The 24,921-nt window shown below is 35.3% G+C and overlaps 3 protein-coding genes and 1 long non-coding RNA gene across 15 annotated transcripts; 1 reads left to right on the top strand and 3 right to left on the bottom strand.

Annotated features, from left to right (window-relative positions):
• Positions 1-115: 115 nt before the first annotated feature.
• On the bottom strand, positions 116-2,589 carry LOC126868608 (NEDD4 family-interacting protein 1-like). The gene is made up of 6 exons (XM_050624270.1): positions 2,412-2,589; positions 1,840-1,986; positions 1,635-1,775; positions 1,417-1,540; positions 1,151-1,336; positions 116-1,081 (listed from the first exon to the last, which is right to left on the bottom strand). The coding sequence occupies exons 1-6, from the start codon at positions 2,436-2,438 to the stop codon at positions 978-980; spliced, it is 729 nt and encodes a 242-aa protein (XP_050480227.1). The 5' UTR covers positions 2,439-2,589; the 3' UTR covers positions 116-977.
• Positions 2,590-2,976: 387 nt separating this feature from the next.
• LOC126868604 (cytokine-like nuclear factor N-PAC) lies at positions 2,977-24,860 on the top strand. Its single transcript, XM_050624266.1, has 10 exons — positions 2,977-3,139; positions 3,237-3,273; positions 4,193-4,281; positions 4,361-4,487; positions 4,682-4,783; positions 4,954-5,145; positions 5,771-5,944; positions 23,256-23,366; positions 23,462-23,906; positions 23,997-24,860. Exons 1-10 carry the CDS (start codon positions 3,105-3,107, stop codon positions 24,194-24,196), a joined length of 1,512 nt encoding a protein of 503 aa, XP_050480223.1. The 5' UTR covers positions 2,977-3,104; the 3' UTR covers positions 24,197-24,860.
• Positions 6,893-19,112, bottom strand: LOC126868603 (leucine-rich repeat and immunoglobulin-like domain-containing nogo receptor-interacting protein 2). The gene is made up of 4 exons (XM_050624265.1): positions 15,000-19,112; positions 12,801-14,602; positions 12,225-12,507; positions 6,893-12,001 (listed from the first exon to the last, which is right to left on the bottom strand). The coding sequence occupies exons 2-4, from the start codon at positions 14,591-14,593 to the stop codon at positions 11,351-11,353; spliced, it is 2,727 nt and encodes a 908-aa protein (XP_050480222.1). The 5' UTR covers positions 14,594-14,602; positions 15,000-19,112; the 3' UTR covers positions 6,893-11,350.
• LOC126868610 (uncharacterized) lies at positions 19,239-22,912 on the bottom strand. Of its 12 annotated transcripts, none has more exons than XR_007690658.1 (4): positions 20,822-22,815; positions 19,996-20,730; positions 19,463-19,671; positions 19,239-19,386 (listed from the first exon to the last, which is right to left on the bottom strand). It is a non-coding gene; the product is annotated as an uncharacterized LOC126868610 (long non-coding RNA). The 12 variants fall into 12 exon arrangements; XR_007690660.1 differs by having other exon boundaries at positions 19,487-19,671; XR_007690656.1 differs by lacking the exon at positions 19,239-19,386 and having other exon boundaries at positions 19,434-19,671; positions 20,822-22,206; positions 22,795-22,912.
• Positions 24,861-24,921: the final 61 nt, after the last annotated feature.

Raw genomic sequence — 24,921 nt, 5'->3', positions numbered from 1 at the left:
ACTTACATAATATAATAGGTAAATATTTTTATTCGAAAAAATTAGTTATATCTCGACACTGATTGCTTTGTATATTTTATCATTGTAATATATTTTATAATAATTTAAAGCTGAGTTAAAATTAATATAGAAAAATATATTTATATAACAATGGATAAAAAAGTATAAGACATATTAGCTTTTTATATTGTTGTAATAAGTATATAACAATGAAGTTTCTGACAATATAACATATAATGTATATAGATTCGCAGCAATTCTTTTATACATTTATGTGTGTACATATACACACATATATACATAACCACACATATGTATATTTTATGAGTAACTTATATTTTTAAATTCAATAAGGATCCTCTCTATAAATTATAGTAATATACAAACAAGCAATGCAGATTATCAATATATAGATCATATTCAAAATTCTAGAAGCTTACCTAGTACTAGAAGGTATTACACAATATCACTATTAGAACTTTTATACTTCAATACCTGTCTACGGACAATGGTTATATGTTTCTTCTTACAAAATAAATTCTTTTACTCATAATTCCAATTTTATATGTAATAAACTTACATATATCTCAGATGTCACGAAATAATTCTTATGTGTATCTATTCGTACAAATGAACAACATGTAAATAATGTTTCACATTAAAGCATTGTCCATACTATTTGAGCAATAAAAATTTACAGTTTATTTTATCTATGTGGTACTAATACATAAAATAGTGTGCAGAAGTTATCTTATTTCTGTTTTTACCTTGCTCTGTTTATCTCATACATAAGCAAATTTGGCAAATAGTCTTAATAACTTTAATTTTTCTTTTTTCTAATAATAGAATAGTACATAGCCAATATTAAGTAATATATATTTTTAGAGGGTGTAGATTATATATTATATAAATACAACCCCAGATAGAAATGCTGTTTGTTCTAAAGCCAAGTTAGATAAAAGTGCAAGTTTAATGGCTTAATAAAAAAAGAGTAAGCGTTCCTGAGCACTTCCAGGTAGTAGTCTCCAACCACGTTTGATGTTCAAATATTGAATAATAGCACGTGCACAAATCAAAACTCCTAAAAATTAAATGTAGCACATATATTAATGTAAATATTTAGAAGTAGTGTCAATAACAAAATACTAACCAAATCCCATTATCAACCACCATAGCCATGAATTTTCACGTGATGCAAGATCAGTGGAATGTTTAACAATAAATGTCCATTTTGACAAAGATAAACCAAAACCAGACAGTGCTCCATATCGAGATGCAATTGTATGACAGAAGCACATCATGAGTAAAAATCCGATCCAATTAAAGCAAAATGCAACTGTCATTGGAATATATATTATTTAGATATAAGTTTAATAGAAATATGTATAATATGCAGGTATATATTATTCAATTTACCCAAAAATGCTGTAAAGAACATAAAATCAGTGCCAAGTAAAGTACTCTCTGGATCTCCTTCTACAACTTCAGTATCTATAGCCAATATTGTTAAAGGCCTTGCTGGTGTTCTAATATTTTCAGGCTATAAGAATGTTATTCAATTGATTAATATATATTTGGTTTTAAAAGGATATTGTAATTAATTAGTAACAGTACTATGTGATTAAATCAATTACCATGTGGATTTGAGGGTAAGGTTCCCCTTGTAATGTTTTCTCACGTTGTACTTCCTCATAACTAGGTAATTTTGTGGCAACTTCATAAGGTGGTGGAGCTGAAAAATCTGCTTTTGGAGGTGGAATGTCTTCTCCTCCAGTCTATAATCATAATCTCCTTAATAATAATAATTTTCCATAATGTAACAAAACATTTGTATCTTACCATACGGTCTTCAATTGAAGTTTGTGCTGCAGCAATGTTTCCCGAATTGATTGTATCATTTTGTATAACTGATACAGACACAGCTAGTGTAGGTATTTCATTTTGAGATGATGGTTCCTCATTTAAGTTACTATTTGTTTGTGGAGGCTAAAATTAAATTACTCATCTTTAATATTCTTTATCAATAAAAGATTTCAAATAATTAAAGATATGAAATATTGTTTATATTTTGGTTAAAAATGCTATTTTTTATATATCTCCAGTGTTGAGGTAATTAAAACAATATAACAAAGTATAAGGTTTTTTTTATTTTATTGTTTTTATTTTATTTAATCTCTTATTCTAAATCACTCTCAAGAAACAAACGAGGATCATTGTGGACAATGTTTTTATCGACATTTTCATGTCAGTATTTGTGCATAACGTGTATTATAATACATAGAAATATTATTTTACGCATGTGAAATATGTTTACCAAATAAAAGGTATTCTGGCAATCAGAGATAAATTGTAAATTGTTCATTAGAGCCTTTGAAATATTTATTACGATCAGCATCATTTATGAAACATACCATATTGTAATGAATATTACTATCCATTCCTGTTGAAATTTATTCGAAGCGCGGTATATTATTTTGATTACGTAGAAGAAATAAAAGATACTGTTTTCGTACGTACTGCTGCTTTCTAAGACAGCAAAAGTTCTTACAATCGATGGCTGACAGCTGGCAAGGCTGTATCGCCGTGAACTTAGATTTCCTTACACTTTCACGCCTATCATTTTCATATCTTTATCAGATACTGAATATTTTCCTGTTACTTGTTAATAAATATTTCTTTTATTGATAGAATTTTTATTTTTAATTTGAGGTATCATTTTATTCATTTATTTCAAATTTTGTATAAAATAATTATAAGTTTGAAGTCAATTTCTGATTGGTTATTCATAAGACGATGTTGAGAATTAGGTTGTAGGACGGGAATCTAACAAATCTGAATTTTTCCTGTTAGCGGAAGTAAGCAATTACAAGTTAATGCTATTTAAATGTTATTATTTTGAAAAAGCTATTAAATTTGGTGAAAATAATAGATAAATATATATTGGTATAGTTTATTTGGTTAACTAAAACCAAAAATGGTAATAAGATATTCATTTGAGTCATGTATGTTGGTGGGGGTATTTGGATCACGTCGTCATGCACAAACGACGCTCTACTCCTCAGTCAGTCGCTTGCCGATTGTGAGAGCAATAGGGAAGCTTTATTATGTCGGAGGTATTCAAGCTGGGTGATCTTGTATGGTGTGTACTTATTATGTGTTAATCAATGGATGTTTACAATAAAAATAGTGCAATCCAAATGGCGGTGATTAATAATTGATATCTTTATGGATTTCAGGGCCAAGATGAAAGGATTTTCGCCTTGGCCTGGTCGGGTAAGTTGGAGTTAACTACTAACGATTCTATATTAACTATACTTTGCTTGGTTGTACGCGCCACGAAGTCAAACGCGGCCATCATTTTGGCGGGAACATTTCGTGCTCCGCTTAACTGTATACCATACTATTATAAATTGATATATTTTATGCTCCTGTTACTTCTTATTACATATCTCCCACTATATCCGTCCTTTAAATTCAAATTGGCGCGCAGACTATGAAAATATAACCTAAATTATGTTATTTACCCATGATGTTCTTAGATAAGCTAAATTTCATGTTTACATTACGTATATCCAAGCAGTTATTGTTTAAATTATTTCTTTTCTCATTAGAAACAGATAATTTGGTTTTATTGCAAGATCAGTCCCTCTAAAATATTCGCGCGCTAATTATGATTTTCTTCAGTTGCAAATTGAGCAAATCATATAATTGATTATAAATTATACGTCTATTCGTAATAATCTATTTATTATTTGCTTCTATTTTATACGTAGTTTATGAATAAAATTTGATATGATTGAATAATTTTATCCTTTATTTGTATATATCATCGTTTAAATTATATTCAACATATAGTATTTATCCAGTATTTATATTTAAATTATTTAAATGAAAAATACTGACACATTTAAAATTTACGTATTTGCAAATATTTAATTTGATTAAATAAGTACATTATTATGATGAATAAAACAATATATATTTTATTTACATTTGCATTTTTACGTTTATAACATTTAATTGTTTATTATAAAACATGAAATATAATGCACATGAGATACAGATTTATGAGTATTATTAATATTGTTATTTACAAATATGATGTTATACTTTTATTTTGTTATGGAGAATATGGAGAATACGTTTATTGTCATTTCTATTTTAAATACTAATTTCTCCATGACATCTTAAGGTGTCTAATCCTTCAAAGGATTTGAAGAAACCGACAAATACTAAGAAGGGGCCGGTTCAATGCATTTTCTTCTTCGGAACAAATAATTAGTAAGTTTGGATGAAGTTATTTATTTTTCATGTTTTGTAATATATTAACTTTTGAAACTTACATAAATATTTATTGTAGCGCATGGATAGAGGAATCTAATATAAAACCATATCTAGAATACAAAGATACTTTGGTAAAGTCTAGTAAATCTGGTGCATTTAAAGATGCAGTAGAAGCAATAGAGGAATTTATTGCTAATGGAGAGGTAAGCTATATGAATAAAACGAAAACTGTTTAATGTACATGTTTCTGTGATATATATGATATAGTGAAATTTATAAAAATATGATATGTTTTATAAATATCTTATAACTATTATTGCTTACTACAGTATACTAAAAAAATTTTTATAAAAAATTATTAGTTATATACCATTTATTATAGTATTATTTGCTCTAGGTGTTTGAAGATGGCTTAGACCCAGATTCTTTGTTCGACAGACTTAAAGAAGAAAGCATATCTGAGAAGAAAAATATAGTAAAAACATCTAAACCTCGTAAGGTTAGATTTATATTACATATTATAACAAACAATCGAATTAAAATTTATGCATTTTGATACATTGAAATTACAAAACAAATTTAATAAATCATGCTACTAATATGAATATAAAGCGTCATATCCTAGAATTAATATGCAGTACAAAATATGACACGATACCATTGGTTTAGGAAACGCCAAAAACTAAAAGATTGGACTCTGGTGCAAGTGATGCCCGTCGTCCAGCCAAAAAGCAACGGAGAGAATCAAGTACAAGTAATAGTAATAGAGTTGGCAGCATTAGTCCTGCGTTAAACCATTCTACTCCTCTCAGAAAATCAGGATCAACTCTCCTTAACAGGCCAGCGAATATTGCTAGACCTGTAAGTATACTTTACTTTATTATTCCACGATTGACATATACAAAAGTATATTTTTTTCAAGAAGTTTTCTCTTATGATATTGTTTAACTATTCTTAATTCGAAAAAGATTAAATTATAATAGTAAATATTTTAATTGAATATTCACTAGGAACAGGAACTTGTGTCTTTTAGAGCACTAAATTCCAACAACTTTTACCCATTCATGTAAATAAATAAACAACAACAATATTACGCCTTCTTTAATTCCTTTCCATCGATATAAAACTAGTATCATTTAACACAAATTCCAAATTTTCAATCAACAAAAATTTTATTTTTATGAAGTAATGTAATTTTTTAATCATACATGAATCATTTTCATCATTATCTTTGTATTTGTAAAGCTATATTATATTATGAAAACTGTAAAAAATGTATTACAGTCAAGTTCTAAGTTGTATTTCAAAGTAATTTGTTTTGTGTTTAAATTTTGTTAATATCTTAAAGGAGTTTTAATGTTCTTTCAATTTAAAGAAGATGGTTATGTTTACTTATTCTTATTTTTTAACCTCGAAATGTAGTTTACTGTTACATAGGTACTTGAAATTATATTAATTGTTAATATGTTATTACTTAATACAATAGGTGACACCTCCTTTGGACGTGGAAACATTGTCGCAAACACTTAAAGAAAAAAACATCCTTCCTTCAAACTTGAAATTTGGGTTCCTTGGTTTGGGAATCATGGGAAGTGGTATTGTAAAAAACCTAATCAACAGTGGACACAGCGTGATTGTATGGAATCGGACGCAGGAAAAGGTATGTGCAATTCATTTACTTATGTTGTAATGCAATTACAATTGCAATATGGTTGTTTTATTGTCGTAAGTGATATCTTCATAATTATAAAAAAAAGAGGTCACATTTCATATAAATTATTAACGCTAATTTATAAGAATAATTTTATTTTAACACGATAAATTGAATACGAACAATAGGCAATAAAAATAATAAAAAATATTAATTAATTTTTACCAATTGAAAAATAGATATATTTGATATACTTTTTTTTATTTTGAAATACATTAAATTTCAAACAGTCATATAATTACATAAAATTTGAATTTGCATTAAGAAAAAATTGAAATTTCATTTTTCGGCAGGATATATGTATTATCTGAATGTATCTAATTTTATACAAATTCTTAACACGGTCTTCGCTATAAATTTTATTGTTGCATTGTCAGCAAAAATGACATGGCCGTGTTTCGTTTTTCCTACTTCGTATCCTACCTTCAATTAACAAGATGTTATTGCTCTGACAATTTGAATTCTGCCATGAAAAATTTCGCGAATGATGTTTATTCCTTCAATAATATGTTTAAATGATTTTGTGGAAGTTAGGGAAAAAAGAAAAAGAAGATATTTTGATAAACAATCTCGTTTATTGATCATGCTGCATGTTCAGCTTATGGTTAAAACTACTTAAGTTGTTATTGAAAACAAACATTAAGATGGTAACGAAAAACTAAATTATTTATCAGGCGAAAAATGAAAAATTCTGCAGGGGCACAGGTACCTACTTATTTGAATTGTAAAGTAATTCAATAACTCTGACTATCGCGTGATATACGATGGAAGAAGTGGGATATGTATCAGTTGAAATATTTTTGAGACTTCTTCCTTTCCATTTTATCGTTACGAAATCTATAATATTGAAAAAATATATATATTCCCGGTGATTTGTAATTTCTTTGATTTAAGTGTAAAAAAGGAAGGAATATATATAAATATACAGGAACAAGAAAGTGGAAATATTTTTTTTTTTTTTTTTTTCAAGAAAATGTTCTAATTTTTTTCTACAAGTATTATTTTTCCAAAAATAAATATTTCACAAATTCATATTGGTATTCGTAACGCGTGTTTTTAGTAGCAGGCATAAAAAATGCAAAAGAATACAAACTACCAAAAGCACTCAAAAGACCGCGAAATCGTATTTTCATAGCAGGAACTTTTGTTCATTGAAAAACTACGCGCAATTTGAATATTTAATATAACAAAATATAGTGCACACGCGCGATTTACATTATCTTTCATTTTGCTACACATAATACGTATCGTGGAACGAATCATCTCGTGGTATTCCACAGCCTATTTTTGACGAGTGATTGTTCTGATGAAGTACATCTGTAGCCACCTAATTTGTATATCTAAGAACGTTAATGAGTGTTTAACGATTAATGGATAATCCTATAATCAGTTCCTTGGATCGATAGATATGACGTATAAATTCCGATTCCATCATCGAAAATAAACGTTTAAGGAACAACTTTTAGCGATACCTAACGTAATTTCGTTTAGGCAAATCTTAAAAGCACGTAATTAAGTCTTTTCTTTATTTCGTATTACGACATTTTGCTTGAAAGAGAAACATCTAGACTTTGATCGCATAGAAGTAACTTTTCCGTCGATTTCCCGATCTTACAGATATATATTTGACGTACGTTCGTACAGGTTTTGATCGCGTGCCCTTCGAAGATAACAAGTGAAATTTTAACATATATATATACAATATCTAAGTTCGATGAAATTTTCTATGGGAAAAGCCTTTTGAAAAATTAACATTATACGTCAATGTGTAATGTAAACTATATTTCGCTGAAACCGGTTTTTTGATAACGAAAATGTCTAGATAACGAAGGTGACAAACTGTCGAAACGTTACGATGACAAGTTTATTACAACGTTGCCACTAGATTCGAGTGACGCGATACTTTTCGTATGAAACGTAATGTAATTATAATATGACGGCGCACGCGCGCATCGGCATACGGAAAGGGCAATTAAAAAACGACTCGCGTGTGGCACGCTACTATACCACCGCTAAGATTCACGTCGGCCACACCAATCACCTAATCGGTTTGCTTTCCTTCGTTCTGTCATGAGACGCGACTCGAATCTGTTTTCCCGCAGCGTCATTCACGGTAGCAGCAGTTTCTTGCTTGAGCACGATGCCTTGTATTCCGTGATGTATACTTTCTGCCGCGTTCTGTCGCGTCCCCGTTTTCGAGGGATGATAAAATTTTATCTCCTTCAAGTCGCTGAAGCGTTCCAAAAATAACGGCGGAGCACCGTTACATGCGTTAGCTAGTTGTCTTATTCGTTTCGCCGGCATGCAACGTGTGTGGTGGGGGCCGCGAGGGGCGATTCAACGCACAGAAGAGAGGGAAAAGATTTGAAAAGAAAGAAAATCCGGATCTCTTGCGTTTCAACGTACATATATTACCACGAACTGCAAGTTCTACTGCTTATGAAACGGGATTGCATGCGCGCAGCATTTTCTACGCATTAAACTTACAATATATACATCAAGTTTGATTACGTATACGCGTCCGATCATCTTTTCAGTTATCGAACGTGATTCGTTACAGGAAAGTCGTTTTGTCTTGAAAGGAGTAACCTGGATTATTTTGCACAATTGAACTGGTATTATCAGTGAAATTTGACAAGTTACGAGTTACTAATATTAATAAATACCTTCGTACGACAGTGACATATGTTTATAGTAACGAAATGAAATGAAATTTTACAAGTGAACTTGAAAAACCTATCTGATAGATTATCCGATTATCGTTTGTAAACAAAAATTTATAATCCACAATTTGTAACTTGTCGATATACTAATGTTATTAGTTGATAAATCATTGTACAAGAAAACTCTGATAATAGAATGAAATTCTTTTTTGCGGCATCGTATAGTTTTTCATCACAGTTTTGTTAGAAATTCTAAAGTGAAATTCAGTAAATTGAATAGCACGCGTGATACTAATTTCTTCGGTTGAATTAACGGTACAGCGTCAAACTGTAACGTTTGAGAACCACTTCTCGGCGCGGAAAACGGTGGCAAATTTATGACTACCGTGCCTTTGGAAGGGTTGATTTGCGATCATATACAGTCAATTGAATCCACTTTAGAATACAACGCAAGATAAATTTAGTGTGAATTTAAAAAATAATTGGGGTGACCTTTAGACACTTTTTGTATCTAATGGCAGGGAAAAAATTCAATTCTACTTTCCCGTTTCAAACTAAGCGTATTTTATTCTAAAAAAAAAAATTTGCATATTTCTAACGTCTCAAGAAGTAATAATTCGATGTACATATACGTTCGAACCACTTTGTGGCATGCGTACGAAAAAGGAGATAATCGTTTATACGATTGAGAAAATAATTTTTTATAACTTTCAAATACATCGATAGATTTTATAATTGTATTATTCTTTTCTTTGTTTCTTTAATCACATAGATAAAGTAGAGACTCGGAATAGATAATATAATGTCAACGAACGGTTCTCTGGATATACAAAAGGTTACAGATCTATCTCTCCAAGTTTCTCCAATTAGAGTAAAACATTGTCAGGGAAGTACAACAGCTCATAGAACATGCATTATCTAATAAGCTTATTTAAAACATCGTACCAATGATGAGAATCTAACTATGCTCGGTTCTTTTTTTCCGCGATCGATATCGTTTGGATTGTGCACATAGAAAAGCAGACGAAGAAAAAGGAGTGGTCTGATGTTCGAAGCCTATAATAGGGCCGTTCTCGAGCTGATTATTATTATCATGATTAGAATAGATCTCTCTCGTCGTAACTACTTCAGCTAGTGTACCCGAATAATCAAATATCTCAAATGTGGATCCTCAAATTTTTGATAGTCTTTTTATAATTAAAATCGGGATAAAATTGTTAACTCGGTATAGTTTAATCGGATATTTAAAATTCAGTTCACGTTTCATATTAAAGAGGAAAGACGCGGATAATATAAAAATATAGAGTATGATATTTAAGAAAAGGCTATTTTCGTTATAGATCTACTAGAATTTTTTGTACGTGTTTGTATCAGTTGGATTGTGGTAACAAAAGCTTGATTGGATAAAAGAATTTAGAAATATCACTTATTATCTTCTTTGATACTTCTCGAAAGTTTTTCTTTTCGGAACGATTGGTATAACTGTGTTATTGATGATATTTAATTAAGTACATGTATTTGTGTTGTTCTTGACAAAGATAGTTCTTTTTCTGTTAAATAATTATATATTTCTATATTTCGAATAATTTGTATTTTAACGAACAAAGGATAGGTTTAAAGAGCGAAAACATTCGCGGACATTGGAAAAGTAAGAAAAAGATAACATGCGTTCCAATGTCTGGACACTCGAATTTTTCGAAATAGAAAGCGAAAAGAAAAAAGGAAAGAAGAGTAGTACGTAATCTAGACGGAATAACAAACAGTGTATCGGTTTCGTCGGACTTCGATCAGTGAATAATCTTCAGCGATCGTGTATACCGGTACTGAGTTCAATCTTTCATAAAAATTGAAGTCACACGTCTTCGCAAACTGATAAAGTCACACGCACATTTATTTACAGAAGAATAAAAGCGAATCGATCGATTTCTTCAAAATCGTTGATAATCGGGTGAAATTGACAATTAGGCGAAAATTAGTACGGACCCGTTTATACACGCGTCAGTTTTGTCTCTTCCTTCTTTTATCTTCTTTTTTGCTTTCTCAATTTGTTTTGTGAGCTTTAGCTTTTTATTTTGAAATTGGCTTACGGCAGGGTTGGCAGTAACACTATGACATCTTGCGTTTCTTTCCAGCGTTTTCTTTGTCTAACGGTCGTCGATTGTTATCGTTTGTGCTGAGCGATGATAACAACAATGATAAAAAGCACAAAGTGTAAGGGCGGACAGAGTACAAGGTCATCGATCGAATCACAGAAGAATCCTTGGCAACTGTCCGCGATTTTTTTTTTTTTGTTTCTTGTCTTTTCTTTAGTTCTCCTTAAACAACACTCACGCACACACAATCATTGGCTTGATCGATGTTGGCAAAAGGACACTCGCAGCCTTTGATACTCGTAGGCGTTCTTCTCTTATCGTTCATCGAGGTATATCTTTGTTTTGAAGCATTTTTAAGGGAGCAAAAAAGACATTTTAAAAGACGAATAAAGAACAATCGGATTTCAAGAAATCCCACGATAGAGAAAGATACCACCGTTCGTTCTTGCGAATACAGTCTCACTTACCGATGTAGAGGCACTTCTTTATATTTTTCTCACATAATGATCCAGTGGCAGTACATTCTCGTCTTAATTGTAATCTTGCTATATAAAGAAAGGTTAGTACCCTTTTGTATTAACACTTGTCATCAAATTCGTCTAAAGTTTGGTTTCACGCGGTAGGTCAGGCAAACTGGAGCTAGGTGCAAGGAGACCAAAACTTTCTGGCGTTTCTTTAGGCTCTTTGGCTAAGACTTCGCTGCTCAAGCCTTTGAAAACCGACTTGACATTGTCTGCATCTTTGTACACCGACAGTGAGCTTCCGTCCTCGTCGATACTGTGCAGAATTATCGAATGCGGTGATACGTTGTACAACGGATCAAATCGAATCGGTGGGCCCATCTCCTCGATGTAGTTTATATGGATCCCCTCCATTATATTTCCATGAGGACTGGTCGACGAAAGTTCCGTTGGCGTGTAATATTCGCTGTTGACATCCTCCAAACTAGCGCCGTTCGCCAGATCGTCGATCTTTGCCTTGAAGTAAGTATCCATACGGATCGGTCCATCGTCTTTTGTATCAAATACCATCGAATCGCTCTTTCCGCAAGAGCCGCTCCGGCAATTATCGAAATACAAGTTCGGTAGATTCTCTAGTACCTTGTTCAGTGTTTGCTGTTGATACTTGTAACTCTCGCGTAGTCTTAGCACCTGATGGGCGCTGAACTTTCTTATCTTGTTACGCTGGAAGACATAGTTTTCTCGCACCCAATTGAGCTGACTCGTCGAGTAATCCCGTACTTTCCTCACCTGTTTCGAGATCAGAAAAACAACATTGTGAAACGTTCGCACGCCATGACGTCTGATCTTTCCTTTGACATATTTCTCGTTCTTTGTGGAAATTATTTAAAATTTGACGAACTCGTACAACTTTGTTTCAAAGTAATCTCTAATGGTGTTACGCGAATGCGAGCAGGACGATATTTAATAATTCTACGTTGAATAACGAACTTTCCGGTAAATGTTTCATTACCTGATCGTAATACTGGTCTCTGAGAGCCGTAAGGTGGCTCGTTCCGTAGTCCCGTATGTCTCTGATGTGTCTCATTTGACCTTCGTAGCTGTCTCGAATCCATTCTACTTGTTGAGCACAGTTCTCTTTTATTCTGTGCACTTGTTGAGTGTAATTCTCGCGTAGTCTCTCGAGTTGCTGACTCTTGTATTGCTCGATATTATCCAACATTTGGTAAATTTGCTTTGCTCTAGGTGTGGAACCCACCCGTCCACAGCACATACACCAGTTTAGACAGCCGCATCTGAAACGAGAGGAAACGAACGATTTTATATACAGCGATAGAAATTGCATAATTCGCCAACGATATCAGTTTCACACGAATTCGCAGTTACAATTGAATATATCGAATACAATGCATTTATGTATTTTCCAAGGCAGAAGAGAAAAAAAGTATTGACTAGGTACGCGAGGTAACGAAGGTAGCACAGGTGATGCACACCTGCGCATTATCATTTTCGAACGCAGTGGCACTTATGCATCAAGCGATAATAATAATCGGTGTTGAATTGCATTGAAACGGAAGAAAATACTTACTTCAGCAAAAGATAACGAAGCAGTTGCAAGAGAAGCGTTAGGAGAAGAAAGGCCGTCGCACTGGCAGCGCCTACCAATATGCTTATGATCCTGATTCTGTTTAATGTTATTGGATTCATCTGCAAACTAATATAGGTGGTGGCATTGGCAATCGGATTCACCGCGTAACACTTGTATTGTCCAACATCCTGCCTGAGCAACGTCGCTATGTACAAAGATCCATTCTCGAGGATGCGTATGCGACCATCATCAACAAACGGTACACTTTGTTCCCATCCGTGTACGGAAGGATGTTCGACAAAAGCGTCGGGAAATGCTGGATCAGGATTCCAATGCAGTACCTGAAGCCTCGGCGTAACCCATGTTAATGACGGTGTGGGATTGCCATTGAATTCACATTCGAGTAGCACGGGGTTTAATAAAAGATGTTGCTGCGTGGGCGTAGCATATATCAAATTTGGCGGTGCGCATTTCAAGTAACGAAGGGTTTGAAGGATATCGGCAGTACCGTCGATTTCGTCGCCGCAGCGAAATCCACTCTGAAAAACGGTTCGCAGGTGCTCCTTGCTTTCGGCCCACTTTACGAACCAGAACATACGGCAATCGCAGGCCCATGGGTTCCCTTGCAGCTGCAGCTCACTCAGAAACGATAGCTGCGCCACGTTTGCCGGTAGGAAGGTCAAATTGCTATCGCGTAGATCGATTTTACGTAGTGCCGGTGTACGATCCAGGGTACATCGAGAGATCTCGCGTAACGGGCTGTTATTCACTTCCAATGTCTCTAATTTATCTAATCCTTTCAAGTCCTCGTTACGAAGGGCCTCTAGTCTTGTTCCGGAAAGCAATAGAGTGCGTAGTTTCCTCACTGGTCGCCATACGTCGTATGGAAGCACCGTGACCGGTAGATTCTTCAAGCTGAGCCATCTTAAATTCGACAGGCTGTGGAACGTGATGCTTGTCAAACGCGTGATAGGATTCCCAGAAAGATCGAGGTGCTGCAACGATACGAGATCGGCGAACAGGCCGCGCGGAACTGTATCGATCTCGTTATCGGCCAGCTCCAAGATCTTCAATTGATTCAAGCCGGAAAATAAACGGGGTGGAAGTTTGGTGAGTCTGTTGGCGGACAGGACGAGTTCCTGGAGATTTTTGTTGGGCCTGAAACTGTGATCCGGCAAGGATACCAACAAATTACCGGAAAGATCCAACCGTGCCAAAGACTTGCATAAAGCGAACACTTGATAGGGAAGTACTGAGAGACGATTGCGTGACAAGTCGATTTCTTCGAGCCAATCCAAACCCTGGAATGATGCTCGTGGGAGTGTGGTCAACCGGTTTCCGGTGAGATTCAGGTACTGTAGTTGTTGCAGCGGATGGAAGACGTCTGACGGTAATTCCGTCAGCCTATTGTCACCTAAGTTGAGATGTGCGAGGAACGTTGTCGCGAGGAATGCGCCAGGTTCTATCCTCTCGATTCCACTCGAAGTCCAGGCGAGACTCTTGAGACGAATCGCTGGCTCGAGGGCGGAAACGGGTATGGTAGCGGCTCCGACGTTTCTCAACACAACATTGGTGACTTGCCTGGACAGACCGAGTCCAAGGAAGTTTCGTTCCCGGCACAGTATGCTTTTTCCATTGTCCAAGCACTCGCAACCCGTGGCACATTCTACACGCGAGGACGGCGACGTTTTTTCCGTAATGAACGTTGCGTCCTGCGTATCCGTAACGTGCACCGCAATGAGAAGGACTATTAACCACCACCACGAGTCCCACGTGAAAACTCGCTCCCTCATTCCTATGACCTGTAATATGACGATTTCCACGCATACAACCAAGAATTCCCATGTCCTGATGTATGTTCGCGAAATCCAAAATTTACCAATCGATCGACTTTAATGCTCTTCTGTTAAATTCGTTTAAAATTCTGCGTTATTTTCGAATCAGCAAGTAATAGCGGATATACACGTTCAATGATTATTATTTATAGTTTCTCAAGAAGAGGAGGAGGTCTGCTAACGTAAAAGCGTACATTGTCATTTCTTTACGAGATTTCCGTACGCATTACACATGCTTTTGCAAAAATATATGAAACGTGTTTATTACATACATGATATTAGTTTTTCTTTTCTTTTTAGATTGTTTTCTCTGCTCTCTTCTCTTTTCTTTTCTTATTTGTATTTTCTCTATTGTGTTACGTACCTAAGCGAGGATCATGGACAAGCCACGAAGCACCGATAGTCTCGGCTCTGAGATAGCGACGAGCTAACTGGTAGTATATCCTTAACCGTTCGCAAAAAATCCGGCCCAGTGTCTTATGGAGGTACTGAAATTACTGGATTTGTTGATGATGACGGCAGTGGTGTTGCTGCTATTGCCGTGTCGAGCCGGTAACATAATTGTGCGCGCTCTAATGGAACGACTTGCAGAGTTCCGAAATTGGACGGGAAGGTAATCCGCCAGCATACAATAACCGTTGCACACAGCTAACTATACAGCTATGGAAACACTCGCGCGCGCCCAGCTACGCATATAAATGGATAACACATTCAAACGAGCCACACATACACGCACTCACGCACACACACGCACACACACATATAACACGCTGTTTTCCGTTGCGTTTTCTTTTTTTTTTTTTTTTTCTTTCTCTCTATTTCTTCGTGTGTAGTTACTCTATCTGTTTCTACGTGCCGGCCCTGTCAAACTTTGTAGCAGCAACGCAAAGGTTCTACTGTTGTTTCGTATGTCACATGACACACTCGTGCATCGCGACACGTTTAGCGTCGTCCGCCGCCTATCAAAGGCAAAAACTGACTGTGAAAGATTCGTTCGACTCTGGCTGCTCCTCGTGGTAACCATCGTCTCGGAAAACCGGCAACGTTGCGAGCTCCAAGAACCGCGCCGACGCGAAACCTACCTCGCCGCTCTGCACCGCGCTCAACGAACCGCCCCATCAGGGGAGCCCGATCACAACCAGACACAGCCCTTTAGCCCGATTCCTGCCCATTGTCCCCACATCCTCGCTAGCCTTACCAGGATTATTTCTTTCTATCTATTCTCAACTACGTACTCAGATACGTACTTTTATAGTCTTATTATTTATCACGTGTTTTCTATTACATATGTTCTTCTATGGTTTCGTTAAGTATTCTTCTTACGCTCATTAATTAGCACATTTTTATCTGCCATCTTTCCACTCTGATGAACAGCGTCACTACTACTTTTGCTCGAACGAAAAAATTTCAAATTCTTTATCAAGAAATTTTTATTTCGTAACGTATGATACGATTTCCTTCGTCTCTTCGCGTATTGTCTGTAGTTTAGTTTGGTATTCAGTTTCAGTATTCAGAAAATATTTGATATTCTAATTGGAAATTTCAATGAAATCACAATGAAGTATGATTCTCACGTTCGTTTCCGGGTAACATAGAAATTAACGTATACAAGTAGACCGTGGAACGAAACGCTTCTGTTTCTTGATTAAAGACCATCGTTTTTATATAGTATTATAAGATTCGTGGTATTAGTTTCACCTGCAATCTTACAAGCATCGTTTCGGTTATCGTGTGACACCGATCTAGTATACATCTGTGATCCCAGTTTTTACTCGATGCAAGAACATCGTTATGTATTTGCAGTATAATTGTTATTTTCACGATTACAAAGATCATTCGAAAGCGTGTCTGTTTGTGTACCAATTGCGTTCAGTTAAAATGATACGCAAATATGAAACGAAAGTGCTCCAACTGAGAGAATGCTTGAAGAAAAATATTTGACTGAACGTTTATTGAAAGCTGCCTACTCTATACCATAGGAAAAATATAGCACTTTATTTATAAAACAGAGGTGACTTTCAGATTTCTACAACACCGATATTTTTGTTAAAAATCGGACTTTTTCTTCTAGGAACTACTCATCATTTACGTAACCTGAAATTACATATTGTAGAAATCTGTTCTTTCCTTTTCTAAGCATATACTTATTATTTTTAATTACCTTGACAAAACGATTTGTCATTACTTTAACTATTTGTTGCAAATTGTCGTACGTACTGACAATGCAAATTTCAATTGATATCGAGCAAAGTATCATTAAGTTTGTGGTTCCATTTTATCGAGAAAACTAATCACTTTAGAGCAAGGAGCAAAAGTATGCGAAAATCGTTATCGTAATAAAACCACCGCACACCTGTAAATCACTTGTTTAAACTGTTCATGTGTACAATTGCCAGATTGACCTTGGTATGATAGCTCGGCCAGCGGTAGCTAACGTTCAATTTTGAATAGGGCTCAATAAGAGCGAGTTTTCTACGTCATGTAAAGAAGAAAAGCATAGCGTAGAGAGAGAGGAGTATGATGTAATTTAGCCATTAGAGAACGGTCTTCGGGTAGATTGAACAATCGCATGCTAATCCTATATCTGTAACAAATTCTTTTTCGCGTTTATGAATATCAAAGGTATTCAAATTAACCATAGTGTAGTACGCAAGAAATGTCACTAATAACAACATCACAACTTAGATGCACAGTGTTCTAAAATTAGCAGAAAATATAAATTTAAATGTACATATGTAATACGCTATTGATGCGCATGAAAAAAAAAACTTTGAACAAACAAACTCGCTCGCATAAACGATATTAATGACGCATTTAGAAGTTGAGTGTCATATATGCTTATGTATGTATTCGACACGATAATAAATGCTTGAAACTACAGTTCTATCATATTCTCCAATTACAGATATGTTAGATAAGCCTCAATTTATGTATATTATATTTGATTACCTTGGCTTCCCTCTCCTTCTCTTTCTTCGTTTTTTATTTTTTTGCTTCAACTTCAAATTTCACCTCGTTGTGTCTCGTAAGCAGAATTCAGCAAGGACACGAATCACGGAATGCTTTATCACAATGAAATATAGCAAAGCGAGTGAGTTTGGCAAATGTTTGATTGAATTATGTCCTAAGCTTGAATCAGAATTAATAGGGATTGCGTAATTCGTGCGACACCTTGTAGATCGTTTTCGTAATTTGTTTCGAAACTTGATTTGTGTGCATAGTCGTAACGAGATTGAATTTGACCTTGATTGCTAAACTTCTATAGCTTGCGCGAAGACTTCTCTCTCTCTCTCTCTCTCTCTCTCACACACACACACACACTCTGTCTCTCTCTCTCTTTCTCGTCGGTCATGGCCAAGGGAGGCAAATGTAGGGGTAGGGCCATTTGGTTTCTTATCCTACTCTCTTAAGTCTCTGGTTAGTTTCCATTATATAATTTCTTCAGCTGGAAGAAACGTAAAATTCTTTTATTATTTCCAAGTGCTATTATCAGAAAACGATTCATGCGATATTGCGATAGTAAATTAATTAGAAAAAATATGAGAGAAGATTTCCCATCAGCGAAACGTGACACTTGATCTTTGTATTGCACAATATTAATAATTCTTCAATATTATTGGAAGATAACATAAATGGAAAATAAATATGGATTTATCGACTAAAAATATGTTACGTAATGACACCGATAAATAGAATGGAGGAAGGAATCCTTCCAAAGGAAATGCCTTAAGTCGATTGATGGCATTTACAGAGCTTTTATAAATCGTGTTTATCACGAAACGAGAAACACGAATATCGCACGAGATAAACAGAGTTGCTTTATATCAAGCGGAACATTATTTTATTCGTGAAAACATCGAATTCAAAACATTTCATCGATTCCAACATATTTACGAATTTATGTGAATCGGTTTCTCAATCCCTAAATAACTAAAGATTACATTAGTATCAAATTGGGTACTGTTGTTACGTAACACTGTTGGCACATGGTGTTTAGGAGGGTCGAAAGGTATCGGACGGATAGTAACGATGAAGAAAAGAGAAGTAGCTATTTTAAAGGACAGCACGTTATTTCGACTTCGATGGTAGCGACTCAGGTATAAAATTGGCATAAAATCGTCTGCTGCGATGAAAGCAGAATGGAGTAGAGGAGAATCGAAGATATACGTTAGAGGTTCTCCTATGTTTTATTCTTGCGAACAAACGCGACGTGTACTTGTCCGTTTGGCGCGTAACGCTTTTCTTTATTGCATAATATCGCTCGCAACTGTGTATAGTTAACAAGAGAAGGAAGTATTCGCTTCATATTCGAGTTAAAGTGGAATGGTTGAGTGCAGCGATGTAAGAAAGGAAAGGCTTGTGATTTGAGGCAAGGCGATAAGTGGCCGGTTGCTAGTTATGAGAGAAAGAGGGAGGGCTCGTGCGGAAGCGAGAGAACTCCAAGGAACGGAGAGACACGGTCGACCGTCGAGCAGACGTGAGTAGAGCTCGATCAGCTGGGAACAGGCCGATGTTGCCACGTGTCTCTGTATGACCCCCGGCTGACGGCTGTGTCGGGTTCGTGGATCAATATTACTGAGATCTGGCAACCTCGCAGGTATCCAACTCTTTATTTATACGTGTCGGTTAGACGGCGCAGGCTCGCTTCGAAGCTTCCTTTAGTCGCTTCTGTCCTTCGTTGCTTTCCTTCCCTTGGCCTTTACCAGTCTACCGCGATTTTGATATTTTTAAAAGGTGAATTATTTATTTGACTGCAAGTATATGCATAATTGGAAAGCCAAATAAATGTACTAAAATGGACAGTCGTTCGGCACTCGATAACAGTACCTTATTGCTCGTATTATATTTTACCGTTTATAAATATTTTTAGGATCGGTAGATATAGATCGGAACGATCAGGGACGTACGAATACCAAGTACAATGTATCCCAAGATACATATAGTCTGAACGAACGGCTGTGTCGTTAAGTTCTTCTCATTCGCCCGTTTTGTCCGTACTATGGCTCACGAGCTATCGGGATGCGTATCGTTTCTATCTGAAAAAGATACTATTGTTTGTGATATGATCGCGACATTTTGAATGTTATCTTATCTTCATAATGTCTATCTTAATAATATAGAATTTTGTAAAAGCTAAGTAACTTTCTCCTCAAAATTGTCTCTTAATCTATAACAACTGGGATCCTTGAATGATAACCAGGAGAACTTTTAAAAGTTTCTAAATTAACAATAATAGATCATATCATGTTTCTACAAGTTTTTTGTTACTCTTAAAATATTCACAAAAATATCTTGGACCCTGTCTACTACATCATTTAACAAGCCGTAGAATTTCCACACTAAGTTGCACGTGAACCTACCTAGAGAGTCGCTAATTACTCCCTTACTAAACGTACTCTTCTTTCACTTTGCTTTTCTGGTCCTCTAGTCTCGACATGCTCGTTCTTGCTAGTGTCGTATCAGCAGTTCGGTGAAATTAATTGCTAGTCGAGTTTCCGGTTTGATTGTGCTGATAATAATAATCGGTGTAGGAGACATCTGAGATTTTAAAAATATTTCTAAAATAATTAAAAAAATAATAAAATAACAAATAGACCTATAAAACACTCGTCATTCTTTGTTATTAAGCAAACATGCATGCAACTATGCAACTTATCCGAGATATGTAATTGCTGAAACGTTGTGGGAGTTCTTTCCACCTACAAATCGTTTCTCTCTACGTGAGTTCTCACGCTCCTCCTGTTGCCATTTTATTTCCTGATCGTGCGTCGCGTACCGACTAACAATAGCGCGAACTTTGCGATTAGAAATTTTATACAAATGATTTCCGCACGTTCACTGTGAGCCGCAAAGGTCGTTATACCTCTCTACCACTGCTTGTATGCGTCTACATCCGCCACCTTTGCAACTTATATTCTAGCACGTTGCTTTCGTGCTTGTTCACTCGTCCGATTCTCTTCGTCGATGGACACGTGTATACGCACACTTCGCTGCCATCGTGTGACCCAGTTTATTTCTTGAAAAAAAAAAAGCGCGCCACTTGGATACACGAGGGAAAAAACTAGATTGCTAAATTGGAATCATCCCAAGCACATCTGGAATCGAGTGATAGAAGTTTTAGCGAAATATGAATGGAGCGGGAATAATACTTAAACGAATTCTAGGAATGTACTGTAGTTAGCGTACCATCGTATTTCGTTACACACCGTCGTTTAAATAAACCGGCAATCTGTTTAGCGTATATAACCATCCACCCACGAATTTCCGTAGATTTGAAATGATCGCTCATGGCGCAGAGCAGTGAATGTTTTCCTATCTATATACGGTTACGCGTCATATACATCGTTATTACCTAAAATACACGATCCATATGTATTCATGGTGCGAGCTTTGAATATTATCTAAATTATGGTATCACGTTGTCAAAGCTTGAGGATTTTTAATCGATGGTATTCGTTTTTGAAAATCATTGAATTTCTTGCTTTGTAGAAGTAAGCAAGTTGATTGAAGCTCCAAGGTTATTCATTGGTATATATGTATAGCTGCATAAACTTGAGCCTGTTATATGATTCCTCGCTACGTTTAAACGTAAACAGTGATATCTCTACCTGTAACAACTCTTCAGGTTTAAAATAAAAATTATAAAATAGAATCATTTACATTTTTTCCAACTTACTCAACTATACTAATAGCATATTTTAATTCACATAGATTAAATGCATTTAAAATAGTAAAATTGATAACAACAACTATTTTAGATACATATCTAGTTTTTAGTTTTGCAATTTGGGCTCATATTGTAATGTGGACGTGGCAACGATGCAAGCAATTGAGAACGCATGGACATATCCTTCGCTTCACAATACATATGTCACAGAAATGAAAGAAAAAGTAAAAGTTCTTTGACCAGCAATATTTTTTACACCTCTTCTTTTCTATTTCTTCTTCAACACTTATTCAGTGTCTGTTGTCTATCGTTTACGGTTTAAGTACATCGCCTATAGGCCGAGACGTACTGAATCATATGTACGATATAACGTCCATAAGTATAGAAAAGAAATAATACTTTCATGATATTTTGACTGTATGAATATATATATATATATTATATTGACGAATAAAATATGAACATATATATATGTTCATATTTTATTCATCAATTGAATAATAAGTTATCTTCTTATTATATATGTTTTTACATAACAACTACATGAATAATTTCATGTAGTTGCCGAAATAAATTGGATTTGTAAGATAATACAGGTCAAGAATACGATCGATGTACACTTCCTGCTCGATTACTCTTGCGCACGTGCAACAAAACAATAGAAGACGCAAATCAGTTTTCATATTCGTTTCACATAGTCGATGCTACTTCTGTGCCGTCTGACAAATTTGTTCGGAATTATTTGTTTCGTTGGTATAAGAGTAAACGAACCTTCATTGCGGCCACTCTCGAAAATTTTAACTTCCACAAATCAAAGATTGTTTATTGACCGAAACGGAAGAATAAACTACTTGTGTTCCTTGTTTCTTTGTTGACAACACAACTGACTCATGACTGGTCACATCTAGAAACGCCGAGATACATAATCGTTAATGCCAGGAATATTCTTTCAGCAACTGGAGTTTATGTTCATTAATGATTATACGAAGTTCGACAAGAAACATTAATTAAGACAAAAATTACATATACTCCGCTAATGTAATATTAATACGATTAAATATGATTTTATAGTCAATATAAATATATTTGATAGAAAAATACGGATCGCGTGTAAAGAGTAATGACGCCATTACATATTGTAAAAGCATGGCGTCGACTTACGCTTGAAAATCTAAAAGGGAATTTTATTTCGTATATAAAATGTAGTATTATATATGATAGCTTTTGGTCAAATTTAACAAAATAAAGGTACAGATATTACCACATTTGTCGTCAGTAAACAGTAATGTATATACATCTACATGTGATGAATGTTTTCATGGTTGCTACGATAATATGGTGTTAACGGTTTCTATTGATTTATCACACATTCTCGACATATTGGAATGTTTCGAAACTTCTAGAAATTCATCAGAGCATAATTCCTTCTAGGTTACGAGAATAACTAAACGAATTTATAATCCTTTAAATCTCAATAAATATGTAGATACACCTTTTGGCCGTATGCGGGAAATATCTTTAGATGATGCAATGGCGTCGTTTGCTGATGTGGCAAGCAAGCTTGGAAACGTTTAGCTTCGAAGCCGTTCAGACAACCTACGTGACCAGAATAACGGCGCAAATGGCGAGTGGCTCGTTGTGGCGACATCTACCGGAGCCGCTATCGTTAGACTTTGTTCGTAGTACCATGTCGCACCGAGCGATGTCGCTAAGATGCTAAATCAAAATTTATCAAGGTCGTAACAATAGGGCCTCAATTTTTGAATAAAAAAAAAAGTACAAGAACGTTTTTCGCTCAAATACATCACTTTATTTCGTTATACAAAAAAATGTTCTACATAAAATTATGTTTACATGCTTTGACATCGATCGGTTGGTCCCATCAGTTTTCAAAATTTCAAGTTCAAGTTAAAAAATTTGAAAATTTACATTAAACGATCTTTTTTCTGTTAGTGTGCAGATTTTGTAAAAGCTGGAGCAGAACAAGGTTTAACACCATCCGATGTGGTGCTCGCTGCAGATATTACATTTTCCTGTGTGGCTGATCCTCAAGCTGCCAAAGACGTAAGTAAAAAACGTGGCTTATCTTTCAGATCTTGTTATATATAAGATTTCTTAACGTTATTACAAATATAAAAATTGTGGATAATCTTTTTTAGATGGTGTTTGGGAATTGTGGAGTCCTCACAGAAATATCTCCAGAAAAAGGATATGTGGAGATGACTGGTATAGATGCAGAAACATCTCAAGATATCGCCGAGGCAATAACAGCAAAGGGTGGCCGTTACTTAGAGGCCCAAGTACAGGGTAGCAAAACACAAGCGCAAGAGGGTACTTTAGTGATCCTTGCGGCTGGCGATCGACCTCTATTCGACGAATGTCAATCTTGTTTCGAAGCAATGGGGAAAAACAGTTTTTACCTTGGAGAGGTGGGAAATGCTTCTAAAATGAATCTCGTGCTACAGCTGATGGCTGGTGTAACTCTTGCTGGTTTAGCCGAGAGTATGGCTCTAGCAGACCGTGCCGGTCTACAGCAAAAGGATGTCCTCGAAGTATTGGAATTAACATCATTGGCATGTCCTGCCATTCTTGACAAAGGGAAAGGTATTACGGTCTTTCTTTTCTTTATTGATCGAGCGTAATTGAAATTTAGATCTGGTTGAACGATATCTACAATGTGGTTTAATTTTTCAGCTATCATCGAGGGTGGTTTCCCAACGCAGTTACCACTTCAGCACATGCAAAAAGACTTAAGACTCTCTTTAGGTATGAGCGATCAATTAGAACAGCCATTGCCTCTAGCTGCAGCAGCGAATGAAGTCTACAAACACGCTAAACGCCTTGGTTACGGAGAACACGATGCCTCCGCTGTTTACATCAGAGCTAGGTTCTAACGGAGCGTGCATCGTCAAAATACCATATTTATTGCAATATCTAACGTTGTTTCCTGTCGCTACCCGAGAAGAGTAGTGCGCTATTTGTCGAGGATGTACTAAAAAGTCACTATGGGTCGTGATATTTCTTAGAATGTTGAAGCAGAATAAGTTTCTGTTGTTTCTTAACTGAATGCAATCGAATCCAATGGATTTGAACATATACTAATAACAGTAAAGTTGATGTATGCAAGTTTCGTCGTACATTTAATGCTACAAACATGTAAAATAAATATACATGTACTTTTTTTACACGTTTTTTCAAGGATACTTTTTGAGTACACATAGGCGAATGACTTTATCTTTTGTTTCGTTTTATTTTAATGCATGGCGACTACTTTTCTCGATAACAGCGTGGGTCTTTAATAGTCAATCTATCGAGTCGCTTCCCGGCTTCGTCCCCGTAAATTGCATCCCTCGCTTGAAAACTTGAGAGACTTGGGACGTGTCGAAAATGTGCCTTACGATACTATTGGAAGCAAGGCTTTTAATTTTTTTGTCTCTTGATTAGGCTGCACGATAAATTTAAACTCTTTTTAAGTAATACAGTATAATTGAATTAAGTTTTTTATGCTGCTAATTAACGGGATGTATTGTTAAAAATAAAAAGGATGATTAAGGTAGATCATATGCTTTATTGGTGCAATTTAATCAAAATAAGGTCTTCGCTTTTGTAGAGAAATTTT

This window comes from Bombus huntii, chromosome 8 (genome assembly GCF_024542735.1).
Source record: "Bombus huntii isolate Logan2020A chromosome 8, iyBomHunt1.1, whole genome shotgun sequence".
NCBI lineage: Eukaryota > Metazoa > Arthropoda > Insecta > Hymenoptera > Apidae > Bombus > Bombus huntii.
Note: the sequence above shows the minus strand (reverse complement) of the source record. Positions and strands in the feature narration are given on the sequence as shown.

Excerpts from the sequence above, each read along its gene's own strand:
- LOC126868608 (XM_050624270.1), bottom strand. The coding sequence starts at position 2,438 with ATGGATAGTAATATTCATTACAATATG. Across the intron at positions 1,541-1,634 it reads CTTACCCTCAAATCCACATG|CCTGAAAATATTAGAACACC; the intron begins GTAATTGATTTA and ends ACATTCTTATAG. Across the intron at positions 1,337-1,416 it reads GTTCTTTACAGCATTTTTGG|TTGCATTTTGCTTTAATTGG; the intron begins GTAAATTGAATA and ends TTCCAATGACAG.
- LOC126868604 (XM_050624266.1), top strand. The coding sequence starts at position 3,105 with ATGTCGGAGGTATTCAAGCTGGGTGATCTTGTATG. Across the intron at positions 3,140-3,236 it reads AAGCTGGGTGATCTTGTATG|GGCCAAGATGAAAGGATTTT; the intron begins GTGTGTACTTAT and ends TATGGATTTCAG. Across the intron at positions 4,282-4,360 it reads TTCTTCGGAACAAATAATTA|CGCATGGATAGAGGAATCTA; the intron begins GTAAGTTTGGAT and ends TATTTATTGTAG.
- LOC126868603 (XM_050624265.1), bottom strand. The coding sequence starts at position 14,593 with ATGAGGGAGCGAGTTTTCACGTGGGACTCGTGGTGGTGGTTAATAGTC. Across the intron at positions 12,508-12,800 it reads CTTCGTTATCTTTTGCTGAA|ATGCGGCTGTCTAAACTGGT; the intron begins GTAAGTATTTTC and ends CTCTCGTTTCAG. Across the intron at positions 12,002-12,224 it reads GAGACCAGTATTACGATCAG|GTGAGGAAAGTACGGGATTA; the intron begins GTAATGAAACAT and ends ATCTCGAAACAG.